The sequence below is a fragment of the Phoxinus phoxinus genome, assembly GCF_949152265.1.
Source record: "Phoxinus phoxinus genome assembly, chromosome: 9".
NCBI classification, from domain to species: domain Eukaryota; kingdom Metazoa; phylum Chordata; class Actinopteri; order Cypriniformes; family Leuciscidae; genus Phoxinus; species Phoxinus phoxinus.
In genome coordinates this window covers 19,736,464-19,762,416 of record NC_136884.1, presented here as the reverse complement: position 1 = coordinate 19,762,416, position 25,953 = coordinate 19,736,464, and the positions used below count along the sequence as shown (strand labels likewise).

Genomic DNA, 25,953 nt, shown 5'->3' with positions numbered 1-25,953 from the left:
TTTGTGAGGTGAGTTGAATCCTAAACAACATCGCATTAAACATAATAAACAGAAGTAAATGGCGAAGACAGCTGCATGAATGCATTATGAATGGTTAATTCATCACATAAAAAAAAATCATAATTCCTCTATCGTTCCGCGAGCTATAGAAATGTATGCTATTCTCGTTTTACTACAGTAGTATTTGACTAAAATAAACCCTAGGTTTAAAATATTACTATTTAAATGACTATTTTTGATTTGGTATGGTATGGACCAGACGTAACATAGCCTGAATCGGTTCTATAAAATGAATCGATCAACCGAATCGACTCGTTAAATGAATCCTCTCAGCGCTAGAGAGATACATCAGGGTGTGTGATCACAGCAGAAGCGGAATTATTGTATTAAACAGCCATCGTTTCAGTGTCATAACCATAGAGACACTGCAGCCTCGACTGACTTTCATAAAGGCATAATGTATTTTCAATAAAACGAGGAGAATCATGTTCGTCAACGCGGCGTTAGTCGTTATTTCTTTATTGATGGGATTTCACGTCACAGGTGAGGCTAAAAACAATATAGATATCGATGTTTGTTTTAATTCTTGCTGTAATAAATCCATAATTTGCTACTGTAAGAGTGAATTCGGCGTTTATTTGGCAAATGAATATGGTGTTTGTGTTTAATAATATGGGTAATTGGATCATTTGAAGGCTAGAAGGAGTAAATAAAACCAATTTCATGTCATGGAAATAGTGAAATATGCGAACCTTTATTAGACAGGGAAATGTTTATCTAGTCAACAGTTCTAGTCAATGCTAAAATGAATAAGAATATCACCTAGGCACAGTCATTTCTAAAGCTCAGATCAGGTACAGAAGCAGATAACGCAGATATTCATTACTTTTTTCTTTTTTTTACTGTAGCCGTGTCATGTCATACAATATTTCTTTTGATGTTGCATGATACAATATATTACAAAACAGGCTTAAATTACTGCACTTTTTAGCACTTAAACAAAATCATTCTTGTTTATTCTTGGATAATTTGCAATAATAATTTATTAAGGCTGACTTGAGTGTTGAGTTTTCTTTCTTGTATTATACTGTTCTAGTAGATAGATAGATAGATAGATAGATAGATAGATAGATAGATAGAGTTTGGAAGAACATGCTGATTAGTAAATTATTAAAAACTTTACATTTTGTAGTGAATTATACCAAAAGGAAAAATAAATAAATAAAATGCATTTACTGTCATCTTCGGGTTCATCAACACTCTTAAAGATATTTATAATATATATTAAAAGTACTTCATAGAACCATAGATGCCAATAATGAACCTTCATTTTTAAGAGTGAATGCCATTTATTTTAATTGTATTCTCAGGTTTTCTTGGCTCCAAGTTTCATTTGTATTGGACATCAAAATCGTTTCCTTTACGATCACTAGATATTTTACATTCTTACATCCAGTCAGTCAGATTTCATTACAATGTTGAGTTATTGAAGTTATTCACTTGTGTTTTCATGTGCATATTTACAAAACAAGACCTGTTTTGAAATTGGTTTAATACAGTATTCCAGTCATTATAGTAACAGCTATGACGTGAAACTCTTGTTTCAGGGGGCATCTCTGAGGACAGAGAAGTTTATCAGAGACCGCATCGACGCATAGCTAATGGATTGACTGGCCCCGTGCATCAGCACACGGGTGTCCTCAGCCAGAGAAAGGCTTTGGGAGTTCATGGGGAATTGCTTCAGACTCAGTCCCGTGGTCGGTTGGCCAAGCTGATGCCTGCAGTGTTTCTCGAATCCCATTTCCAAAGAGCTCCACAGAGGCAGTCAGACCTCAACTTCCTGCAAAACATCGACCGTGTGGAGAACAAGCCTGTGTCTGCCCACCACACGGTCACAATGGTGAGACCCTACTCGCATTGAGATTTTTTAGTTACTTTTAAATGTTTAAAAAAATGTATCGGTGTCGAATTAAAGGGATAGTTCACCCGAAAATTTAAATTCTGTCATCTTTTGCTCATCCTCATGTCATTCCAAACCCGTAAGACTTTCGTTCATCTTCAGAACTCAAATGAAGATCTTTTTGAGGAAGTCTGAGAGTTTTCTGTCCCTTCATTGACAATACCCAACTACCACTTTGTCACCTTAAAAAGTTCATAAAGAGATCGTAAAACCAATCCATATGAATTGAGCGGTCTAGTCCAAATTTTCTGAAGAGACACGATCGCTTTATATGATGAACAGATTAAATGTAGGTTTTTATTCACATGTAAACATTGATCAGCAAAACATAAACAGAAGCTCAAACCTGCTTGACGCACGAGAACAAACCTCTTGCTGAAGCTCAAACTGCTGAGAATGAACCTCATTGGTTCTCGCACACGTCAAGCGAATATGCTTCAGCTTCCGTTCATCACAGCTGATGTGTGAGTTAATTAATTTATATGTGAATAAAAGCCTAAATTCAATCTGTTCTTCATTGATCTTTTCGACTTCTATGAAGAGTCAATGTGGTAGTTGCGTAGCTGTGGGGGGGACAGAAAGCTTTAAGAGTTCATCAATGCTCGGGCAGTTCCTACATACATCGACAGGTAAAAAAAAGGCGCCATTTGAGGCGTTATAGTGTCTTCCTGACAACTACAGACAGATTGGAAGAATAAGTGCTAACAGACTCGATTTCAAAGCCGCAATCCCCTGTTCTAGTGCAAATATAAATGTATAAACGCAGAATGGTGCACACTAGCAGCGAGTGTTAAGGCCGTTTCACAAGGGACGCAGCAGTTGAGAGTGTAGTTCATTTCCACAGAGAATTGCATTCCTGTTTCTCCATTGGTTTTCTCTGTAAACAGACATGTTTGACCGTCGCGCTGCTTTTGCAGCATCTCATAACACATGTGGCGCTCAAGTTAAAAGAAGTTAAACTTTTAAAAAACACACCTCTAGAAAAATAGTTTTAGCAGCAGATATGGCAAGTTGAGACATCTGTGCCTTTTGTTCATACGGACATCTGACTGCTAAGTAGGGATTGTGTTTTCAGCAATAGTGCGCACCCTTACTTTGCTGAGAAAAGAAGGTCAGGGAAATAAGTATCCTACCTTTTGTGCATTTGCAAGTGTGTTTTTTTCTACTTGTTACTTTGCACTTTTTTTTAAAGAAAATGTTTATTTACTATTTATTAAAGTTTTTAATTTTATTTAGGATAATATATTTTTGACCCTTAAATTTCATGATCTAAAGAATGAAAAGGTTGTCATTTGAAAGTGTGTTGGCCTACTTGCATTATTATGCCGTTATATTAGGATTATATATTCAGTGGCATAAAATGGTCTTAAAATGACAATAATATCGTTTATCGCAATTTATTTCTGGGACGATATATCGCCAAAAAAAAGTAGTTATCGTGACAGGCCTAGTGATTAATGACAGAATTGTAATTTTTGGATGAACTAACCCTTTCATTTGAAAAGAGTGAGATGAGATAATTGAAATGTTTGCCGCATATTTATTTTAAAGACGTACACACATCTGCACATGCCTTTTATATAGTGTGTTTGGTGGTCTCTCAATCAGCTTTCTCTGTTTGAATGAGAGTCGGTTTATTTTCCCCCCTTAAGATTTAATTTGAAGTAAAAAAAAAAGAAAAGCATTTGGTATCAATATTTTTGATTTGCAATTTGCAAGTGTTCATCCTTAATTCCGAACATAGACCTGCGTGTCTTAATCACTGAAACAAGCATGTTACTGACTGGATCAAAACAAGTTGCCAGATGTGGCTAGGCAAGGTGCCAGGTGTTGCTAGGGTGTTCTGAGTGTTTGCTAGGGGGTTATTGTGGGATGCGTTTGATGTACAATGACAATGCACAGTGAATTCTGCTTAAGTACCATAGTGCAATATAGCCTGGGAAAACCCAGACCACTCTCAGTTGTAACTGAGTTAGGGTCTGGCAAAGCTCCATAGACAATTCATTTCCACAGGGGCGTCACCAACGGACGTCGGATAGATCTAAAACCAATCAGAGCGACGAATGTCATGACGTATGCAGAGCGACGGAGGAACATCTCGAGACTCTCAGCAATTCTCTGTTTGTGTTTAATGAAAATGACAATTTTAAATCGCTTGAAACAGACGCGATAGCTGATTCGAACGAGTGAAGTTGTGATGTTCCACGGCGGCATCCATCTCTGTAATGTACAAAATCTGCGTCACCATCTCTGCTCTGTCGTCATCGTGTAAAGCCCGCCCCAACGTTTCTGATTGGTGTCGCGATTTCGACGGATTGGAAATGGGTTTCAATGGCCTCTTTGCCAGACCCACTTGCAGAGCAAATCTAAATTTGCCAGAAGTGGTCTAGGTTTTCCCAGGCTAAGTGCAATACATTTGGAGATATTAACTAGCTAGTCAAAACTTCCCATTCGACTTTTTTCTCTAAACTGTAGTGACTTTGTAACATCCATTGTTTGAACCATGTTGGTTCAAAAATATAGAATCGTCTTTAATGACGTCGTCATGAAGGAGTAACTTCTGCCCCGTCACACCGGCTCCCCCTTGGTCAGTCCACTTACGCCACGGACATACAGGCGATCCGCTACGTCCCATTACCCCTATGGCTGCAGCGGGCTCCTTTCTCCCTTCAGTATCGCCTCTGTCCTCGGTCTCACCGCCGTCACCTCAGTCCTCCATCTGGCTCCACCTACGACGCTCGTCGCCACGACATCGTCTGGGTCACCAGCACCAGCGATGTCGCTCAGCACCATCGACTCTCCGCCTGCAGCGTCAGATCCTGGGCCCTCGTCTCCGTTGGTCGTCCACCAGATGTCGGCAGCCACCTTCTACATCTAGGGCTCCTCCCGCATTCGTCTCCGCCGTGGGCTGTCGTCTCTGGGGAGCTCTGGGTCTCGTCGTCCCACCATCACCAGCCCTTCACCACATCCTGCCTCCATCCCTTCCCTTCAGCCTCCCTGCATCTCCTCGTCCTCCTCCAAAGCCCCCTCCGGCCCTCCCTCTGTTCTGCCACGGTGCGAGGTCACGCCTTGCCACAGGGAGGCGACATGTCACCATTATCATCATGGACTTTTAGTTTGTTTTCATTCTAATCATGTGTTCCTTTGTTCAGTTTTCCCGCTTCTCATTTGTGTTCATTGGTGTCAGCTGTGTCCTATTAATTATCCTCGTTTGTGTTCGCTTTATATGTTGATCCCTCACATTCATTCTCTGTTCGGTCTGTGTTGCATTTTGTGTGTGTTGCCCTTCCTGTCTGTTTATGCGGTCTATTATATCGTCATCTTCGTCTACCTTCCTGCAACCACCCTTGACAGTAAATAACATTTATTGTTGTAAATAACAAACTTGTCATCTGATGTCTACTTTACTATATTTGTTCTCCATTGTTTTGCTTTGTGTAAAGATGTTTGATTCAATCACGGACACTTGCATCGTACTCCCGTGTTTCATTGGGTGCTAGAGCACATTCACACATGCACAAAAACAATACTTTCATTCTCTCGACAAACTACGGGTACGTTTACTCGACAGCGATATGCTTAAAATGGAGAAGTTTTTCCTTTGAGTCGTCCACGTACACACGACAACATTGTCAAAACTATCCCCATTCACACGGATCCACGAAAACGACTAAAAATGCTGTATTCTGCTGCCAGGCCATTAGATGGCGATGAAACGCTATAGATTGAAAACGTATTACGCATGAGCATGACATCATCGTCATCAGAGATTCGCTTTTTGTGGTTTACATGGAGTTTTCAAAAACTTGGACTTTGCAACCCGTTTTTTAAAGTTTGCGCTTTCAGGCACACAAAACGCCTTTGTCGTGTAAATGAATGGCCATAAAAAGTTTTACGTTTTTAGTTGAAAACGGTGTCGTGTAAATAGCCTCTATATTGGCCACAACCATTTCATATTTAAAACAGTAATATCCTATACTAAACCTAAACTAATCTTGACAAACTATATATCATTTGAAAGCTTGCAATCTCTAGTTTACATGTTTGGTGACTGATTTTCAAAATAAATTACAGAGGAGCCGTAATTTATCAATTTGCAACAAGAATATTTTCATACTCCTTAAGGCGTGTGCAGACCTTTATTTTGAAATAGTGATGACCATGAAAAATCATGAAAGAATGGTAGAAACCTCAGTTTGTTTTCATGCCAAGAGTTCAAAAGATATCATCCATTCAATTCGTTTAGAAAAAAAGGTCTAAACAATTTTTAAATATAAAGAAAAAAATAAAAGATTTACCATTTGTGATGTGGCAGCGAGCTATAATGCACATACGGTTTCTTTTTGTGTTTCTTAGAGGTTGAATTCATTTCAAAATCTGCCAAACTTTTGCCAAACCATCCTATACTTCTGAATAGGATGTCTACTTCATAAATTGTATGAAAATTGTAAAAATAATGGTTCAGATCACTCAAACAACATATGGAAATGGAGGCGCCCTTTGGGCAGTAATGTCAACTAGTGGAAAAGTTTGGTACTGCGCCCAAACAAAATCTCACTGAAAGCTTATTTTTTTAGATATCCACCTAAAACATCAAATTTGACTATTTTACTAATTTGTCACCATCAGTGTTGGGGAAACGCATTACAAGTGATATGTGTTACATAGCATATTACTTTTATCAAGTAACTCTACTCAACTCAACTTTTATTTATAAAGCACTTTCAAAACCATTAAAATGGACCAAAGTGCTGTCCATAAGTATTAGACAACTCTAAAATTACACAGAAATTACAATAATTCTAAAATAAACAAAAAGACATCAACACATGACACTAAAAATCAAGCAAATAATCACTCACAGTTCTTAGACCCAATCAGACGTCAAAAGCTTGATGAAATAAATGAGTCTTTAAGTCCTTTTTAAAAGTATTCATGCTTGACAAGGATTTCAAAGATAGCGGCAACTCGTTCCAAAGTGCAGGAACCGCAACAGAAAAGGTGCGATCTCCACTACGCCTCAAGCGAGATCGTGGAACGGTTAAGAGCATGTTCTGAGACGAACGTAGATGACGTTGAGGCTGATATGGGATTAACGTGTCCTTTATACTCAGGAGCTTGATCATGTAATGCTTTAAAAACAAACATTAACACCTTGTATTGTATTCTAAATTTAACAGGTAGCCAATGAAGGGTTATCAATACCGGTGTTATGTGATCTCGTTTTCTGGTATTTGTTAAACATCTCGCTGCAGCATTTTGGACGTACTGAAGACGAGTAACCAGTGATTCACTTATGCCTAGATAAAGAGCATTACAATAGTCTAACCGGGTTGAAATAAAGGCATGCAGAACAATCTCCGAATCCTTGTATAAAAGGATGGGTTTCAGTTTAGCCAATTTTCTCAACTGAAAAAAAGATGATTTCACAACGCTGTTAACTTGACGATCAAAGCGCATTTCAGAATCGAAAAATACTCAGAGGTTCTTCACATAACTATCAATATTCTTGGACGATACTCCACAATTTCCAGCCAGACTATTCCCAAGCTGTTAGTTCCTTTGTCTTATCTTCATTTAATTGTAAAAAATGATTAGCTAGCCATCCCTTTACCTCAGTCAAGCACTTACAAAAATGAGTGAAAGATGAACAGCCATCACACTCCAAAGGAAAGTACAATTGTAAATCATCAGCATATAAGTGATAATTAATATTATGCTCTTTTAAGATGGACACAAGGGGTAACATGTATAATGAAAACAGAGTCGGACCAAGGATTGATCCCTGAGGAACCCCCCATGAAATAGTTGCGGATGTGGAGACATGATTTCCAATTTTAACAGAGCATGTCCTGTCGTGCAAATAAGAGGAAAACCACTTAAGAGCCACGCCACTGATCCATACATAATCTCTGAGGCGTTCTATTAAAATTGTGTGGTCTAGAGTATCGAAGGCTGCACTTAAATCTAACATTATTAAGGCAACATTTTTCATAAGTCAATACTTAATAAAATATAATTTGTCACCTTTAATAATGCTGATTCTGTGCTATGTTTGGTCCTAAATCCAGACTGAAAAATATCCATTATGTTATTTTCCATCAAAAAATCTGTAAGTTGATTATGGACAACTTTCTCTAAGATCTTGTTCATAAAAGGCAATTTCGAAATAGGTCTAAAAGTTTTAAAATCCTGTGGATGCAAACTCATTTTCTTTAAAGGTGCATTAAGCAACTTTTCATGTTAATAATACCCGTTTTCTAACCCACACATGCTTAAAAAATTGCCTGATGGGCTGAATGAGCCCTTCTCTGATCACTGAGATTGTCTCTATAATCCTGTAAAGTAAAATAAATAAGAAGGATTCGGGCCGGAATTTTAGACTGGGCGTGACGGCACGCTCACATAGATGTCTGGCAGGTTTGTGTATTCACCGGCATTCTCCGTAGAAGATGGATTGAAAGAGACCTGCTTGTAGTTCATTTCAAACACTAACGCAAACTCCACGTAAGATAAAAAAAGGAAAACTTTTGTCTAGTAGTGCGTGCACATCTCTGGCTGCAGTTTCGCTTGCCGCCAGAGGTGGCATAGTTCTGCAAAAACTCAGAATATTTCGCTATGCACCTTTAAGACTGGCTCAATAACAGCATGCTTAAACTCTGATGGTACAGTTCCATGAAATAAACTACTATTGATAATCAATAGTATACTGGGACCAATAATGTCTACAACCTCTTTAAACAATTGCGACGGGAGAACGTCATTAAGTGAGGTAGTCGGTTTTAAGTGCAGTATTATCTATCCCAACTGAGCTAATGTTATCGATTTAAATTTACTTAAACAATTACATGGATTAATTCTATGGACTATAACATTGCCTACAGGTATAATATTAGATAGAATGAGAGCAACTTTATCAATAAAATGTTTTTAAAAACTCTCACACAGATCCTTAGACTGGGTAGGGAAAACATTTAAAGACGGATTCAGTACCTTATCTATGGTTGAAAATAATACCTTCGGGTTATTTGCATTATGTGATATAATTCACGCAAAATATGAAGATCTAGCGGCTCTAACAGCATTTTGGTAATTTGATAGAGACTCTCCAAGAATATCATAAGATACTTGCAATTTATCTTTTAGCCACTTACGCTCTGCGTGCCGACACACCCGCCTCACTCCGCGTTACATCATTTACCCACGGTTCTTTTAGTAAAGTGACTAGGCTACTAGTAAAGTAACACATTACTTTTAGATTCACAATTAAATATCTGAGTTGCTTTTTCCAAATAAGTAACGTAATTTACTTTGTTTTCCCATCTATTGTCTGACACCTCTCCTGTCCCCATGATGAGAGAAATCAGGAGTAAGTGCAGAGGCGTTGTGTGTGTGCTGGGTAAACATGATGGCTATTGGAGATCTAGACTAAATGTGAGCATGCATGTACTCATCTCACTTGCACAGATTCAGTGTCAATCCTCAAAATGAATAAATACAGTCAAATGCAAACTCAGAATATTACGCAAACCTGCAATAATGAAATATGTTAAATTACACAAATACACGTTATTTATTTAATCTCACTTTATTAACCAATGTCTTCATGACTGACCTTTGATGATCTAATTCAACCCTGAAAAAATAAGCAAAAATGACTTGAGATAAACATACATTTTTTTTTGTTATTATTGCTGAAGTAAGAGTGTTGAACTTTCTTCTTCCGTGTCAGCTGGACAGCTGAACGGTTTGTACAGGCGTGAATTTGCATTTACTTCAGCCTGAGGCTTATTCATTTCATGAATGTGAGCTTGCAGGGGCAGATTAAAGTGGACTTAAATGATTGGAGAAAAATCTGTTGTTTTCACTGCAAGATCCAGTTATTAAGATATTTTGATTAAACATTAAAATAAAAACATATTCAAAGGTGAAATTTCACAATAGGATCTACAATATGCATTTAGAAAATATTTTAATTTCATGTTGACTTTAAAGAAACAACACACCTCTCCTCAGTGATTTGCATGATAAGGTGTTTTATTTTATATGGTAGTTTATATAAGAGTAACATTAATAGATATACTTGCCGTAGCAACACCTCTCATAAAGATGAATAAGTTTGACATTGAGTTTGGCGCTGAACATTTGGCAACTGTCTATACGTACCAGATGAAATGATGTGTTTATGCGAGCATTACAGTGAGGAGGATGTGTTTTATGGTGGAGTGAGATGAACTCTTTCACCCTCAGAGCCAATTACACTAATGCACCTGATGCGAGACCTCTGGAAGCTTCCCCACTCCCACGAGGTGTCCAAAAAAATCAATCACACCTCGCATATATCACCACTTCAGCGCACAGCACTGCCTGTGAGAGTCACACATTTATATATTTATTTGCTTTAATGCCGGCGGAGCTTAATATGGGATGTGCTCAGTACACAAAAGGTCATTGCAATTTGCCTGTCAAAATGAATGCAGGTTTGAGAACTACTTCAGTGTGGGTGGTAATTAAAGTCAACATGAAATCAACATCGACCCTGCTTATGTCATGATTGCCCTGTTTTCTGTGCTCGTCATGTGGACTTTTAGTTTCTCCACATTAGTCCCTCATGGTTTGTACCTGTGTCCTAGCCTTTGTACATGGTATAACTCTTGTCCGAAATCGCCCCCTGTACACTTATATAGTGCACTATTTGAGAAGACAGCCATTTTTAGTGGCGTCCAAAAAAGATTGAGTTCACTTAAAAAGATTGAGTTCCCATAATGGACATCTGCAGAACTTTTTATTCACTCCCTCAGTGGACTATATTAGTGGAGTTATGTAGGGAATAGTAAATGAGGGTATAGAGGGTTTCGGATACAGCTGTTGCATTTCCTATAAGGAGGTTTGATTCCAGGGGTTTCAGGGTTCACTCCAACTCCCACCGTAGGAATTAATGGAATCGACTCCACGACTACATTTGCTTTAAATCAAAACAGGGTCAAGAATAAAAATACAAGATTGTAGTTGTAATAAAACACTAAATGTATTATTTTTTCTAACATGAGGAATTGCACTGTTTTTATTAAAGAAAACACACATTACACTGGTTGCAAACGAATCATGTGGCGTGACAAAAGCAAATAGAACCCATTAGTTCTGATTCCCCCACAGGAGCTGCACCTGTAAGTTCTGTTTTTGTGATGTTTGAGTTGGGGTTGCGCGAAAAGGGTTGTTTGAAAATATGCTTTATTTTTGTAATTCCACTAGTGTCGCAAAAACTACATACTTCACCTTTAACAAAACAAAGAAGGTAATCCGCACGTGAGTAAACAACTTGGCAACTCTACAAACTTAACAAAGACGATTACCAACAACTCAAGGTAGAAACACAGGGCAATATATACAAGAGAAAATGAGCAACTAAATAAGGCACAGGTGAAGAACATAATCAGTAACCATAGAAACAATCAGTAACTAAGGCCTGGGACACACTAGACGATTTTAAAATCTTAACCAATTTTAATGACAGTTTCAACCGATTTTTAGAATTATAATCCTCTGAACGCACACACTAGAAGATTCAGCCGGACCGCGAGACCACACACTTGTTGCTTGTAGGAACGATTTCACCGTGAGACGAGATCCCATGGAGACTCGCGAGATCCAACGTGATTTAAGAAGAAAAACAAATGGAGGACAATCGACGTCGCCATCCGTTCTCTTTTACAGTTGTAGAAAAAAAAGTTGGGTGATCTTATTTCTCAATACTCCACTTTCGTGGCATGTTTGTGGCTGCCAAATTTCAGTTATAGAAGCATGCAACATCCGGTAGGTGTTGCATGTTTCAACCACTGTTGATAGAGACATTTTAAATGAATTTAAATATAATTTTAAAAAATCAATTGATGTCACACAATGCAGTATTTCTCCTGTACCTTCACACTACAGCTTTTTTATGCTTTATATTCTCATAATCAGACATATTTTGATTGTATAGTTTACATGTAGAATGGGAGGTATATTTTAATCATATATTTATATTGTTATTATTGTTACACTCATTATATGTAAAATTATTTATATATTTTTATATATTTAATCTTTAAAGTGTTTTATGCCTAAAACAGTGATAATTAAATAACATATAATTTATTTAATTTTCAATGACCATTTTACTCACACTCTCTCACCCTTATTAATAACCAATCTGATTGTTTACATTGAATGCTAATTTTATTTTGATAGTTGTTCTGCTGTTACGAATAAAAAGCATCTATTCTACTGCCTACCGTGAAGTTACTTATCATCCAGTAGGCGTTATTGACATACAAATGTGGTCATGTGTTGATGTTCATCTCTGAGATCTGAAAGCTGCAGAAGTTGTCACCGCTCAGTTTCAATGAAAGCTCTTTTTAACTGAGGAGGAAGTTTTGACTTTCATTTCATTAGTTTTCACTGTGCAATAATCCTTTCTCAAAAGATCAAGGAAATTGTTATTTCTTATTATATGAGGCCTCAAGTGTTGCAAACGTTTAATCTTTCATTGCATCACACAGGGTTGTCCCTGTTCTTCTGCCTCTCTCAGTTCTCATTGTGGTTTGGGAGAGAGTCAATGAAAGATTTGTCTTAAAAGTTATTTCCTGATCTTTGATGTCAGTGTTCCTCTGTCAGGAAGATCTGAGGCTATAGCTTCTGTTCCCACCAGCAGAGGGCACAATCCCCAATCACTCCAGGCCCATATTTCCTGATTATTTCCTAGTTTATAATGTTGATACAAAGCTCTAGTCAAGTCAAGTCATCTTCATTTATATAGCGCTTTTAACAATGTAGATTGTTTCAAAGCTGCTTTACAGAGATAAACGTATAATTTAAGGTAACAGATTGTTTTGGCTTTATAGCGGTTCTTGAATAATGTTATCTCTATCAACAAATAAAATAAAAACATAATTCTTTTTCGAAAATATGACCATTATCTAAAATCTTCATGTTATTAACTGTATAATGGATATAGGATAACTTCATTTAGTACTATATATTTTTGCATGGGATTTTAAACCGTTCTGTTGATTCTAAATATATTATAAAGGATATTGTTCATACACCATTCTTCATGTTTTTAGGAGGAAAATGATGACATAGAACTGTATGTGTCATCTGTTGGAGTATCGGAACCAATGGCCCATGAGGAAATGATCCAGTTGCTCAACATCAACACCCTTCACCACAGCTCTGGGCCGCTTGCAACCACTGAGGCGTCCACTGAGGTTTGTGGCCTAACTGCCTAACTACAACTCTTGGTATAGTTATAGTATGTTAAAGGATTAGTTAACTTTCAAAAAATGTTTTGCTGATAATTTACTCACCCCGATGTCATCCAAGATGTCCATGTCTTTCTTTCTTCAGTCGAAAAGAAATTTAGGTTTTTGAGGAAAACATTTCAGAATTTTTCTGAAAATAAAAATGTATATACTAACAACAATTGTTTGTCTTGTGCTAGTCTGCAACGCGCCACGTATTACGTCATCACGTTGGAAAGGTCACGAATAATAATAATTACAATAAATTCAAATAAAGATGTCGGACGATTTTGAAGTTGGAGGAGAAAATGAGATGGAGTTTTTCGCCCTTCCCTACTTTTTTGAACCGGAGTACACAGACAAATAACTTAGATAGATGACGTGAACGTGAACTTTCCAACGTGATTACGTAATGCGTGGTGCGTCGCAGACCAGCACAAGACGAACAATTGTGGTTAAAAAGTGTATAAATTGTAATTTTTTAAAATAAAATGACTGATCGTTTCGCTAGATAAGACCCTTATTTCTCAACTGGGATCGTGTAGAGACTTTGAAGCTGCATTGAGATGGACATTTGAACCTTCTTTTGAACATTGGGATAGATGGTTGCCATTGAAGTCCATTCTGTGTAGAAAAAGCCTGGAATGTTTTCCTCAAAAACCTTAATTTATTTTCGACTGGAGAAAGAAAGACATGGATATCTTGGATGACCTCGGGGTGAGTAAATTATCAGCAAACATTTTTTTGATAGTGAACTAATCCTTTAATGGATATGACAATGTTAAATTAATGAATTTTGTCTTGGTGGACTAAATCTACAAATGCTGCTTCAGAGCAAGTATGGATTGTGAGTTGCTGTGAGCATATATGTTATATACAGAGGTGTGAGTGAGTGAGTGAGTGAGTGAGTGAGTGAGTGAGTGAGTGACTGTGTGCGTGCGTGCGTGTGTGTGTGTGTGTGTGTGTGATTATTTTTAGTTCAACATGCTTTTACTCCTTTATCATCATGTACTGACATACTAAGTGATGTTTGAAATCAGAGACTCGTGTGCAGCAGTGTTTCTGACCTCTTGTGATCGGATGATAAATATTTATTTATTTATTTATTTTTACCGTATGGGATCTTTTCAAATATATATTTAAATGTTTAACTAAAATATGTTTCAAAATATATTTACATATGTTTTTGGCCATTATTTTATATTTTTGAAAACATATTTGAAAATATAAATACATATTTTAAAAGCATTTAAAAATACATTTTGCCCTATGTATTTTAATCTAAGAAAATACAGTCACATGTCACATTTAAAGAAAAATTTCTCAGGGTACATCTGTAACCATGGTTCCCTGAGAAGGGGAATGAGATTGGGGAACCCTCTATGGGGAACCGGTGTTGACAGCGTGACCGGTGTCTGAAGCACGTGTCTAAACACGACAATAACATTGGCCGGTGACAGCCTATGACATCACTGTCATAGGTGTGAATTTAAAAGGGTACATTTAGTACACATCAACAACTTCTTTGTCTGAAGGAGATGTGGGCAGCCATACCCGAAACATGGCAACAAGAAGCAGTGTCTTGTTCCCCTTCACAGGGAATCATGGTTACATCCCTAACCTGAGGCGTTCCCTATCGAATTTAAACTCTCACTACACTATGAGGACGCTATGAGGAAGAAATACCCACTCCAACCTGCTGAAAGAATGAAGAGGGAATGTGAGAGCTAACATAAAGTCAATGACTTCTTAGTTAGACATGGAGCTAGGTGACTCTCTTCCCTAGGGCCAAAAATCCTGGCTATACATACTTCATGGGCAGAGCTCAGGGCCTGGTATTCTGGCCATTCAGGGGACACTATACCCCTGACGAATGGAGGTCTCAGGAAAACCACTCTCAAAACGAGAGGAGACCTAGCACCACTCTAAAACAATATCATCAAAGAGGCTAGCAGAGAGCCAATGACCTGATATAGTATCTGAGGGGAGCTCTAAGAACAGAAGCCTCAGCAGGACGACTATCTTAAGCGAGAGGAGGCCTGCTACGTTCTACACTAAGGATTGCTTACCAAGGAGGCTCAAAAAAGAGCCTGACAACTCCATACTGCTATCCAAGCTGAGCTCTGGGCAGTGGAGGCCTCAGCAGGATGACTCTCTAGAATGAGATGAAGCCTAGCAACTCCCACTCAGACGACAGTTGAACAAGGAGGCTTAAAAAAGAGCCTACAACCTAGTCCACTGACTAAACAGAGCTCTGAGAAAGGAGGCTTCAGCATGACGACCCTCTATTACTTAACTACGCTCTACGATAAAGACCACCTCACCAAGGATTCTCACAGGGAGTTGTACGACTTAGTCTTATTTTTTATGCGGAGCTGTAGGGAGTGAACGTCTCAGCATGACGACTCTCTAAATCAAGAGGAAACCTAACAACGCTTCCCTAATGGTGGTTTCGCCAAGGAGGCTCACAGAAAGCCATTCAACCTGGCGTGACCACCCAGAAGGAGCTCTAAAATGAGAAGAGGCCTAACTACGTTCTAAGCTTACAACTGCTTAACAAGGAGGCTCAACAAGAGCTCTACAAGTTGATACTGCTATCCAAGCGGAGCTCTGGGGAGCGGAGGTCTCAGCAGGACGGCTCTCTCTTTACTCCACCAAAGACAGTTCCACCAAGGAGGCTCACAGAGAGCCATACCACTCAATGTCACTGTCTATAGCAGAATGATACTGAAGTCAGAACAAGCTCATTACAGGGAGCAGAGGACCTTGCCCGTAACTGGGAAGGTTCTACTCCATGCTCATCCTAAATGACCAATGGGAGCTAACAGCTACAACCATTGTAAAACCTGTCATATGATTTGGTCTCTAGACTCCAGCACTCTCAGCCGTACAACAGGAAAGGTTCACCCAAGACGAACAGACCACTTTCTGTTGGGGTCCAGAGACCAGAAGAGCTCCGGGCCTTCCTTGGTTGGCAGATCACAAGGAAGTATAAGGGGGCAAGGCAAAGTGCTAGCCGCACCATTATAAATGCTCAACTGAGACTCCAGCATTAAACCGAGCTCTCAACTATTAAGTATTCCACTTACACTCGACCAGAAAGACATTGCCATCAAGGGGGGCCTACTGAGTGCTAGCTGCGATCACTGAGAAACAAATGTCTTTGTTGGATTTCAAAACTCCAGACACTCCCAAAGGTGCCTTTCGACAAAAAAGGGTCCTCGAACTGGGGCAAAAAGAAAACTTCCTGTTGGGTTCTTGAGGTCGAAAGAGCTCATCCCAGGGACTGGAGAACCTGACTCAGGGGGAGGGTTCTGCACTGCAGTCAAACCCGAGGAAAATGGGCTCTCTAGACTCCAACACTCTTAAAGGTGCCTAATTACCAGCTTCCGGAGGGCTTCCAGAGATACCCAGCGGAAGGAGCAGATCTAATATTAACACCTGCCTGAAATCTCTCCACATCTAATTCCTCAGAATGTAGAGCAGCTACGGAAGCATAAAATAGGAGCAACGACAGTGAAGGACGAGAGAGGACCAGGCCTGGACTTTTCGTTGTGTTTGGTTTATGTATGTGCAGGAGTTGTCTATGAGATGTTTAGTTTCTTTAGTTTCGTTTTGTGTTTATTTCTATATTAAGGTTTTTGAAACGTTTGCCCGATCCTTCTTCCCATAACAGCATGCCTTGCTACAGTGCATGTTCAAAAAATGATGGTAATACCATGGCATCATAACCAAAATATATGGTAATATAATAATTTTATTATTACACCTTCTGACAAAATTCAAATGTTTTAAAAATGTTTTGGAAATATGTTTTTGTATTAAATTGTAATTAAAATCCACTGAGGCGACTTGCAATGAGTGTTACATGTCAGTTTGTTTCTGGACTTCTCTGATCTTCATTGTGTTCAGTTTCCCGCCACTCCTGTATCCATCACCACCATTCTCATTAGTTCATTTAGTTCAGCTGTGTCTTGTTAATTATCTCATTAGTTCTCTTTGATTTCCACTTGTATATATACTAGGGCTGGCTATTGACACAAATTTCACAATTCGATTAGATTTTGATTCAATATTGATTATTTTGGATATCAGGTACAATACATGCCAAATTTTCTCAAGGAAAACAAATCTCTTAACTAATGCTGTAAAGTTTGTAAACTATGGGAGTCAGTTGTAGCCCACTAGGCTTCATTAGCCTATTATTGAAGGTAAAAATTAACTGATTTAATTTTTTTAATAATAATAAAGTTACATGAAATATAAACATTTAAATGGGTGCTGTCATAAAAACTTTTTTTTTTTTTTTTTACTTGGCTGACTAACGAGTTCATGGTCGGTTTTTCGGAGGTCAATGTGAAGTTACATGACTTTGTTTACAAGCTGTTTACTGACGTCTTTCCACAGTTGAAACACTGATTGAGCGATTCCATGTGACATGATACAGATTTCGATGAGTTTCAGATGCTCATGTTTATTTCGCGCTGTAACTGGTATTATTAAGGAAGAAGAGAAGCTAATTTATGTTTTTGAATTTCGTAAGAAAATGGACGTAATTTGAAATCTGAGACTTTGTTTCATATCAATAGTAACAAAGCACAAAGATTATTGCGATTTATTGGATGGGATGTGTGCTAAAATGTTCCATTCATTCATCAACTGAAAACAGGATGACTAATCGATTCATGGGATTTAAGAATCGATATCGGTTCGTAAAAATGAGAATCGCTTTTTAAATATATTTTTTAGGAATCAATATTTTTTACCCAGCCCTAATATGTACCCTGTGTTGTCCCTCTGTCATTGTCGGTTCTCGTCAACGCTTGGTTGTGTTTCTCCTGCGTGATTCCTTGTTCCAGTGTATTTGATAATTAAAGTCTTCCTTCCAACGTTCCTTCCTAGTCGTGAGTTTTTTTAACACTACCATCCGTGAGAACCCATGTGCAGATTTATTCAAATAATCAAAATAAAAAATAGACAGACTTGAACTTGAACACATCAGCAACAGTTATTGTGAATAAAGCTAAACAAAGGAAAAATGAAACATGAGACTAATTATTGACAAGAAACTCCTGAGCATGAGCATGATCAAGACAATGAACCAATGACAAAACATAACTGAACACATGACAAGAGCAACCAACCAGCACAAGACACATACGACTAGGGAAGCACTAGGGATGACATGATCACATTAGGAGCAAGTGAAACACATGACTAACAGGAAACATGACTATAAAAATAGGTGTGTTTGACTTAAAGCAGCGCTGTGCAGGACCGATCCGTGTATGGCTCTAAAGGGTATGTCTGTGGTTCTCATTACCCTGCTTGTTCAGTCCTTGAGAGCCTGGCTAGAGCTTCCCAACCTGTCCTTCCCAACCTCTGAGTCGCGAGAACTACCAGGCTCGGCTATGCGATTCAGTTCGCACGATCTCCTCCCCGCTTCCGGGGAGTCCGCTACACTATGGCCGGTGGCAATGCCCCTGTCATGCGTGCGGAGGTCACCACCCTACTGGCGAAGGGTGTGACCGAGATTGTCCCTCCAACCAGTTCACGCTGGTGAGCTGACGAGCTCTCACGGCTTCAGCCTCAGCCTCTTCCTGGAGAATGGAAACTCCATCCCAAGTCGGTTCAGCTGATTTGGGAATCGCGCCCTCCATGCTTACGTAGACAGAACGCAGTGTTTCAGGACCTCAGACCAGCTCTTTGTCTGTTATGGTGAAGCTGAAGGGAAAGGCTCTCTCCAAGCAAAGGTTGTCTCACTGGATAGTGGTCGCCATTGCTTTGGCATACCAGCAGCAAGGTCAACCGTGTCGAGGTGTCCATGAGCAAGACACGTAATACCAGCTGCTCACAACGAGCTGGATGGCACCTTGCATGGCTGACACCGCCGTCGGTGTATGAATGGGTGAATGTGAGGCAACATGTAAAGCGCTTTGGTGGCCATTGGGTCTGTGAAAGCGCTATATAAATGCAGTCCATTTACCATTTACCATATGTGTATTCTGTAAGGCAGGCACTAATAGCATATTTCCTCTGAGATATGCTTCCCAGTGTACCTTGGTATTCCTGTGTTAAATATGAGTCCTTCGTCCATGCTAGTCTCACGACAGGGAGCTCAGACTTACGCAGGGCACTGGAAGACAGCTGAGGTGGCGTGATTAGACTGGGAACCCCATTCGTCGTCACAACGTAACTCGTAGTGACTACGAAAGGGAACGTCTCGGTTACGTATGTAACCCTCGTTCCCTGAGTAGGGAATGGAGACGTTACGTCTCCCTGCCACTTCCGCTGTACCACTGGCACGATCTGAGTTCAGTCTCGGCTCCTAAGTGAAGAAACATATCTGCATGTTGCCAGCGTTCTTCCTTATAAACAAGGTAAGGCGGAGTTACGCTATGCAAATCACTCGTTTTATTTCTCGAAGATGAGAGGCTTTCTAAGCGAAACCCCATTCGTGGTCATGACGTAACATCTCCGTTCCCTGCTCCCTACCAAGATGTTACTTTCCCTGGTAATTAGTTACTTTTGTAATGATGTAACTCAGATACTAACTTTTTGTGAGAAGTTAGTAGTAACTATAACTAATTACTTTTTTAAAGTAACTTACCCAACACTGCTAATATGTACATGAACAAGAACAAAACCTAAACGAATGTATTTATATATATATATAAATAAAATACAATAACAGGGTAATCTTTGACACCAATGTTATTTAAAGATATTTTTATTAGCATCAAAGTACCTAAGTAAGTGCAAGGTTTCATTTACAGTTTCAAATTTAATTTGTACTACATATTTTGTAGACCTTTAATATACAAGTTCACTTCACCTCTGGGAAAGCATGTTTTTAATGCGTCATATAGCACATCATATTTGATGTTGATGATGTTTTGTAATACATTATTGTCTTAATATAATATAAAATAATATAAATTATTTATTATAATATAATTATTGTACTGATTTTTCACTATTATTTGCAGTATGACAAGTGCATTTTTAAACAGTTGTTTCATATAAACTCTCCACTAATATGAGATTATTATTAATGACAACAAGAAAGATTAATGTTTAAAATATTTTTTTTATGTTGTATATATATGTCACCTCTCAGGACCCTGATGTCAGGTGCATATGTGTTGCAGGACATTTCATCCAGTCTGTGTGTGTGTGTGTGTGTGTGTGTGTGTGTGTGTGTGTGTGGGCAGGTTTAGGGGTGGAGTCAGCCTCTGTCTAGCTCAATGTCAATGTCTTCCTTAAGATCGCACTTGTTGATCCTTATATCACTTTCACTCCACCACAGTATAAATGCATCTTAGGGCTCTCAAAACTAATGTCCGATGTAGCATGCATTGACTTTGTTGGTTCTGGACACTTTTGATATTTTTTTGTGTCTGTTTTTGAACAGAAGAATGTGTTCAAAAACCACCATGAGAAGAACAGCATCTGGGGTAAAGACGGATTCTACGTGCTGGTTATCTGTCTCACAATATTCATCATCATCTTCAGCTGTTTAATGGTACGTATCTCTCACAGTCTTCTGCCATTCAGCTGATTTGAAAAGGATATGATGCTATGTGTGAAGATTAATGAAATGCTCTTTATTATCTCAGGAAACCTAGTTTTATTGATTTAAAAAATAAAACTTTGTCTCAGAAGTTTCTCCTAACATTCATTCATAGACATAGAAAGAGTTTCAAATAAGATAATAACACTTGATGAAATGACAACTCGATGAGAAATGTTGAAGTTCGTGTTGAGACTAAAATACATGTGAGATTGATGGGATCTTTCTCAGGAGAAACATCTGAGAAGCAGGAAACCTACGTAAAAGTCTCCATTTGCTCTCCATTCAATCTCAGTGCTGTCTTGGAGAAACAAATGAGATATCAAAGAGTTCTCATTTGTGATTTTTTTTAAATATTGAATTATGAATTTGAATATTGAATTTAAATATTGAATTGAGTTTATTCACTTGGAACAGTTCAAATACTTCCTGTTTCATGCTTGTCTCTGCAAACCCCCTCGTGAAGTAAACACCAACGGCTATTAACATTAAAACGGAGATCATTCGAGTCTGCACACACTGAAGGCACTCTTTGGGTTTTGATATACGGTGAGTAATAGTGAAAAAGACCTGAACAGAAGCAGAGACACAGGATATGATACAGAAAAGAGTCATTGCAAAACGGATGTATTGTGGCAGAGGAAGTCGCATGGTTTCCTCTGGTGGTTCAGCACTTTAAAAGGATCAGCACTGCCATCTTGGTCACACCTGACTCCGCCCTCTGATTGGTCGACGTTTGCTCTTAACGTTTTAAGTCTGTCTTAACTCTGGCGATGACATCATAGCACGTCCTCAGAGCACCCGCGCTCTCTTGCGCTGACGGACTGAAGAGCTTAAGGAATAATTACCACGTTAAGCTGTGAGCCGATCTCAATGACAGGGTCTGCTGAAGCCTTATTAGCATTGTGATTCTGCAAATTCTAGGACAGGAGGAGTTTTCAAACTCTTTATGATGATCCTTTTGCGGGTGGCACCCCTTTCAAATTTATATTTTTACTTGTATTGTGAAAGATCAAAGAATTATAATAACGGTAAAACACTCTAAAAAATGCTGGGTTGTTTTAACCCAATTATGGACTAACCCAACCGTTGGGTTAACATTTTTAATTAAAAAATTTAACCCAACTGCTGGGTTTGTCCATATTTGACGCAAATTTGGGTTGAAACAACCCAGCATTTTTTAGAGTGAACATTATCTGGAAAATATATATATATTTTTTTTTTATTCTACCCACCATTAGCTTACTGTTAGTTGTGAAAAGAAACATAACATCTTTGTGAAAAGAAACATAAAACTATGGCTATGTTCAGATAATAAAACTGTTTAATTTCAGGATTTCCGACTAGTTTGTAGAAAGCAGTATGAAAAAGGTAATAATATAACATTTTGGTAAATTGTGACCAGGTTTATTATCGCTAACTAAAACCAAAACCATTAAAAACATTTCTGTTAACTGAAATAAAGCTGAAACAAAGTTAAAATAAAAAGATTTGTTGAAAAACTTAAAGAGAAATTATAAATGTGAACGTGGCATTTAAACTGAAATAAGTTGAAGTTGAAGCAGTTGAAAACTAAAACTGAAATAAAAAATAAATTGAACCTAAATAGTACTAATATTTTTAAATATATATATATAATAAAATGACTAATGCACATAATGTAATTACTAAAAGTAACATAAAAAAGTAAAATATAGCTAATTCAAAATATGAATGAAACTATAATGAAATTAAAAATTAAAACAACACTAATTGTAACATATTATATATCATTTATCTGCATTGAACCTTATTTATAATTTATTTTTTAAATATTTTTAATTTGTCATTTGTAATTTTTTTTTTTTTTTTTTACACATTTCCCCCCATGTATACACGTACAACATGCTTTTCTATGTTGGAGAAGGCATGTAGTACCTTGTTTTTGATTACTGAGTAACACCTTATAATAGTGTTCATTAATAATTCATTCATAAATATTATCACATGGCTCTCTAGAATACTTGATTCTGATTGGTCAAGTTAGACATTTCCAACTATTTAAATGTACATTAACAAAGAATCTGCATTAAACAACAGTATCTATTCAAATTAAACTTTTTTACACTTGATTAAACTTGTTGACGTGTGTGTGAATGGTAAACGCTGTGAGAGTGTGCGTTGTGAAAGCTGCTTTTTGCCCCTGTAGAGCAGCCGGATCCGTTTGCAAGTTTCATTAGACAATTTAAAAACCACATTAGTGTCCGGGAAAACGAACAGAAATAAAAGTGCTGTTTGTACAAAGGTAAAGTTCATTTGATAGAAGTCAGCACTGAAACCATACCACACAGCTCATTGTGATGATGAGATAGAGACCTCTGGTGGAAAACATGGGAATTACTGTATACAAATGTGAACACATTTAAAACATACTCATATTTGAATAATTACTGATCTAGAGGCATTGCTAAAATAGATATATTTTTTACAATTAGATACATACTTTAAAAAACCATGAGAAAGACGATGACTTTAAATTAAATGATGACCCTCGAAGCAATATTGTAATTGATTTAATCATGGATGCATGTGTTTTAATGTGATGCAGACTTTAATGAAGATTATAATAGCTCACAGGTTTTGTGACCACGGAGAGTCAGGACCTTGGTTTAACGTCTCATCCAAAGGACAGCGCTCTTTGACAGTATAGTGTCCCCGTCACTATACTGGGGCTTTAGGACCCACACAGGCCACAGGGTGAGCGCCCCCTGCTGGCCTCACTAACACCTCTTTCGAAGCAACCTGGTTTTCCCATAAGGTCTCCCATCCAGGTACTGACCAGGCTCAGCCCTGCTTAGTTTCAGTGGACAACCAGTCTTGGGCTACAGGGTGATATGGCTGCTGGCTTTAGATTGAATGTAGAAAATAAAAACTTATCTGAAATGAAGATACATTACAAACTGATTGACGTCATTGCAAATGTCTAGAACTGCTTTCTACATCACAAACTGGTGGGAAATGGTTGGATGTAAAGTTTTGTGGAAACTGGGACGTCTACCAATAAAATAAAATAAACTCATATCTTCTCCTGACCCATTATGTTAAGTTTAATTTGAGAAATATCGTGCAAAAGTTCATTTTAATATTTTAATTTTTCGAGTTTCACCTGTAGGTGTTTGCAAACCTGACTCCGTAAAAACATCTTCTGTACTTCTGCAAAAGTTGCACATTTATGCAATTCAACAAGTTTGTCCTGCATCTTCACGTGTGAACATTGAGCATTTGGGTAATACTTTATTTTGATGGTCCCTTTTGAACACTGTTGACTATAAGTAACTTTGCAACTACATGTCTACTTATTTTAACCCTACCAGTCTACTAATACTCTACTAACACTAGTTAGTAGACATGTAGGTGCAAAGTTACTTATAGTCAACAGACTGTTAAAGAGACCATCAAAATAAAGTGAAACTTGCATTTGTACTACAGTAACTGGGATTTGATCTTAACTCTACTCCCATGTTCTATATTATTCTATGAATGAGTGTGTAGAGTTTTTCGATGAGTTCACCAATCTGCGATTTTTAAACAGAATTAAATTCTGCTGTAAAGCAGCTCTAAAAAGACAAAAAGTTTTTTTTTTTTACCTTTATTTATATAGCGCTTTCAACAATATATATTGTTTCAAAGCAGCTTTACAGTGATAATAGGAAATGACAGTAACAGAGATTGTTTGGGCTTTACAGCAGCTCTAGAATAAAGTTATTGTCCAGCTAAAGTTAGTTTTGATTGATTCACTTCTTTCGCAACGATAATTAGTTATTAACTTAGGGGCCGCTAACACAACACCGTTCTAACAGAAAACCCTAAATGCGATCCGGCCGCATTTGCACAAAACAGTGCCTGGTGGCTCGAGAAAGCAAACTATGACATAGGTTCCAAGGTACAAGCTTTGAAAAATGTATAATACCGAATGTTTTATCGCTTCCGCGTAGCCACGTGAACCGGACTTATCTCGACAACGTTTTATCTGTAGCGAGGTAAAGGGAAGGGAAGGAGGCCTTCACAGGGGAGAGACTAGTTGACACTTCAGGACTGCGTTGTCGTCATGTCCAGGCGCAGGTCCTTCATCAGATCTGTACATGGCCTGGATCCAGCGGACTGCGGTAAACCTCGGGATAGACAGAGACTAATATTAGCATAGACGCCATCCTTCTTATGACGTACCAACTTATGATGTACCAGTTCAGTTCATATATAAAGCAGCTCTGGAGAAAACAGTGATGTCATCACCCAGCTCAGTTCAGTTCTCATCCAATGCAGTCAGATCAATAATAAGGAATATTAAGTGTCCCCAACTACGCAAGCCAGAGGCGACAGTGGCAAGGATCCCAAACTCAGATATGGAGAAAAAAAACCTCTGGCCAGACGAATGAACATGGTGTGATTATGATTCCAGGCTGCATCACAAACCAGATTGTGGATTGATTTCATTCAGAGTATTTCATAGAGTCTGAAGATACATCACGCCGGCATATGGAGGGAGAAAGACTTGAGGCTGGTCATAGGGTCTGTGCAGAGTCTGGTTCTCGTTGTTTTTAGTGAGGATCTGTGCCGATGGCTGTCTAGTCAAGAAGGTCTTTACATGAGGTCTGTCTTTAGGGCTCGTCTAGTTTTCACGTTCTCCACTGACATTCAGGGTTGTTGTGGTCGTCAAGGTGCAGGTTTCCCGTCTGATCTGGATATGGTGTACTACGGTAACCTCGGGATAAGAATGAGACAGATTAATATTAGCATAAGCCTAATATTACGATGTAGCATACATCTGATGTCATGGGAAGTGTTCATGGTTCTGGTTGACCTAATTTATGCAGCCTAACAATCCTTTAACGCACGTGAATTATATAAATGTGACATTGTGTTATGTGTATGCCAGGTTAAAGAGATGGGTTTTTAATCTAGATATAAACTGACAAGAGTGTGTCTGTCTCCCAAAGAAGGCTAGTAAGACTAGTTCCAGAGTTTGGGCACTAAATAGGAAAAGGATCTACCGCCCAGACGATTTTGATATTCTTGGTACTGGCCAGAATTTTGTGATTGCAGTGGACGTGAAGGATTATATGCGATAGTATATGTTGTACAGATTTTTTTGCTGAAAA

General features: G+C 38.3%; 1 protein-coding gene across 1 annotated transcript in view; it reads left to right on the top strand.

The window, feature by feature from the left end:
- Positions 1-314: 314 nt before the first annotated feature.
- ptprr (protein tyrosine phosphatase receptor type R) overlaps positions 315-25,953 on the top strand; it is a 38,123-nt gene continuing 12,484 nt past the window's right edge. The window contains exons 1-4 of the mRNA XM_079623044.1: positions 315-543; positions 1,608-1,900; positions 13,066-13,209; positions 20,657-20,767. Coding sequence (XP_079479170.1) covers positions 486-543; positions 1,608-1,900; positions 13,066-13,209; positions 20,657-20,767 — 606 coding nt within the window. The 5' untranslated portion in view covers positions 315-485. The remainder of the gene's footprint in view (positions 544-1,607; positions 1,901-13,065; positions 13,210-20,656; positions 20,768-25,953) is intronic.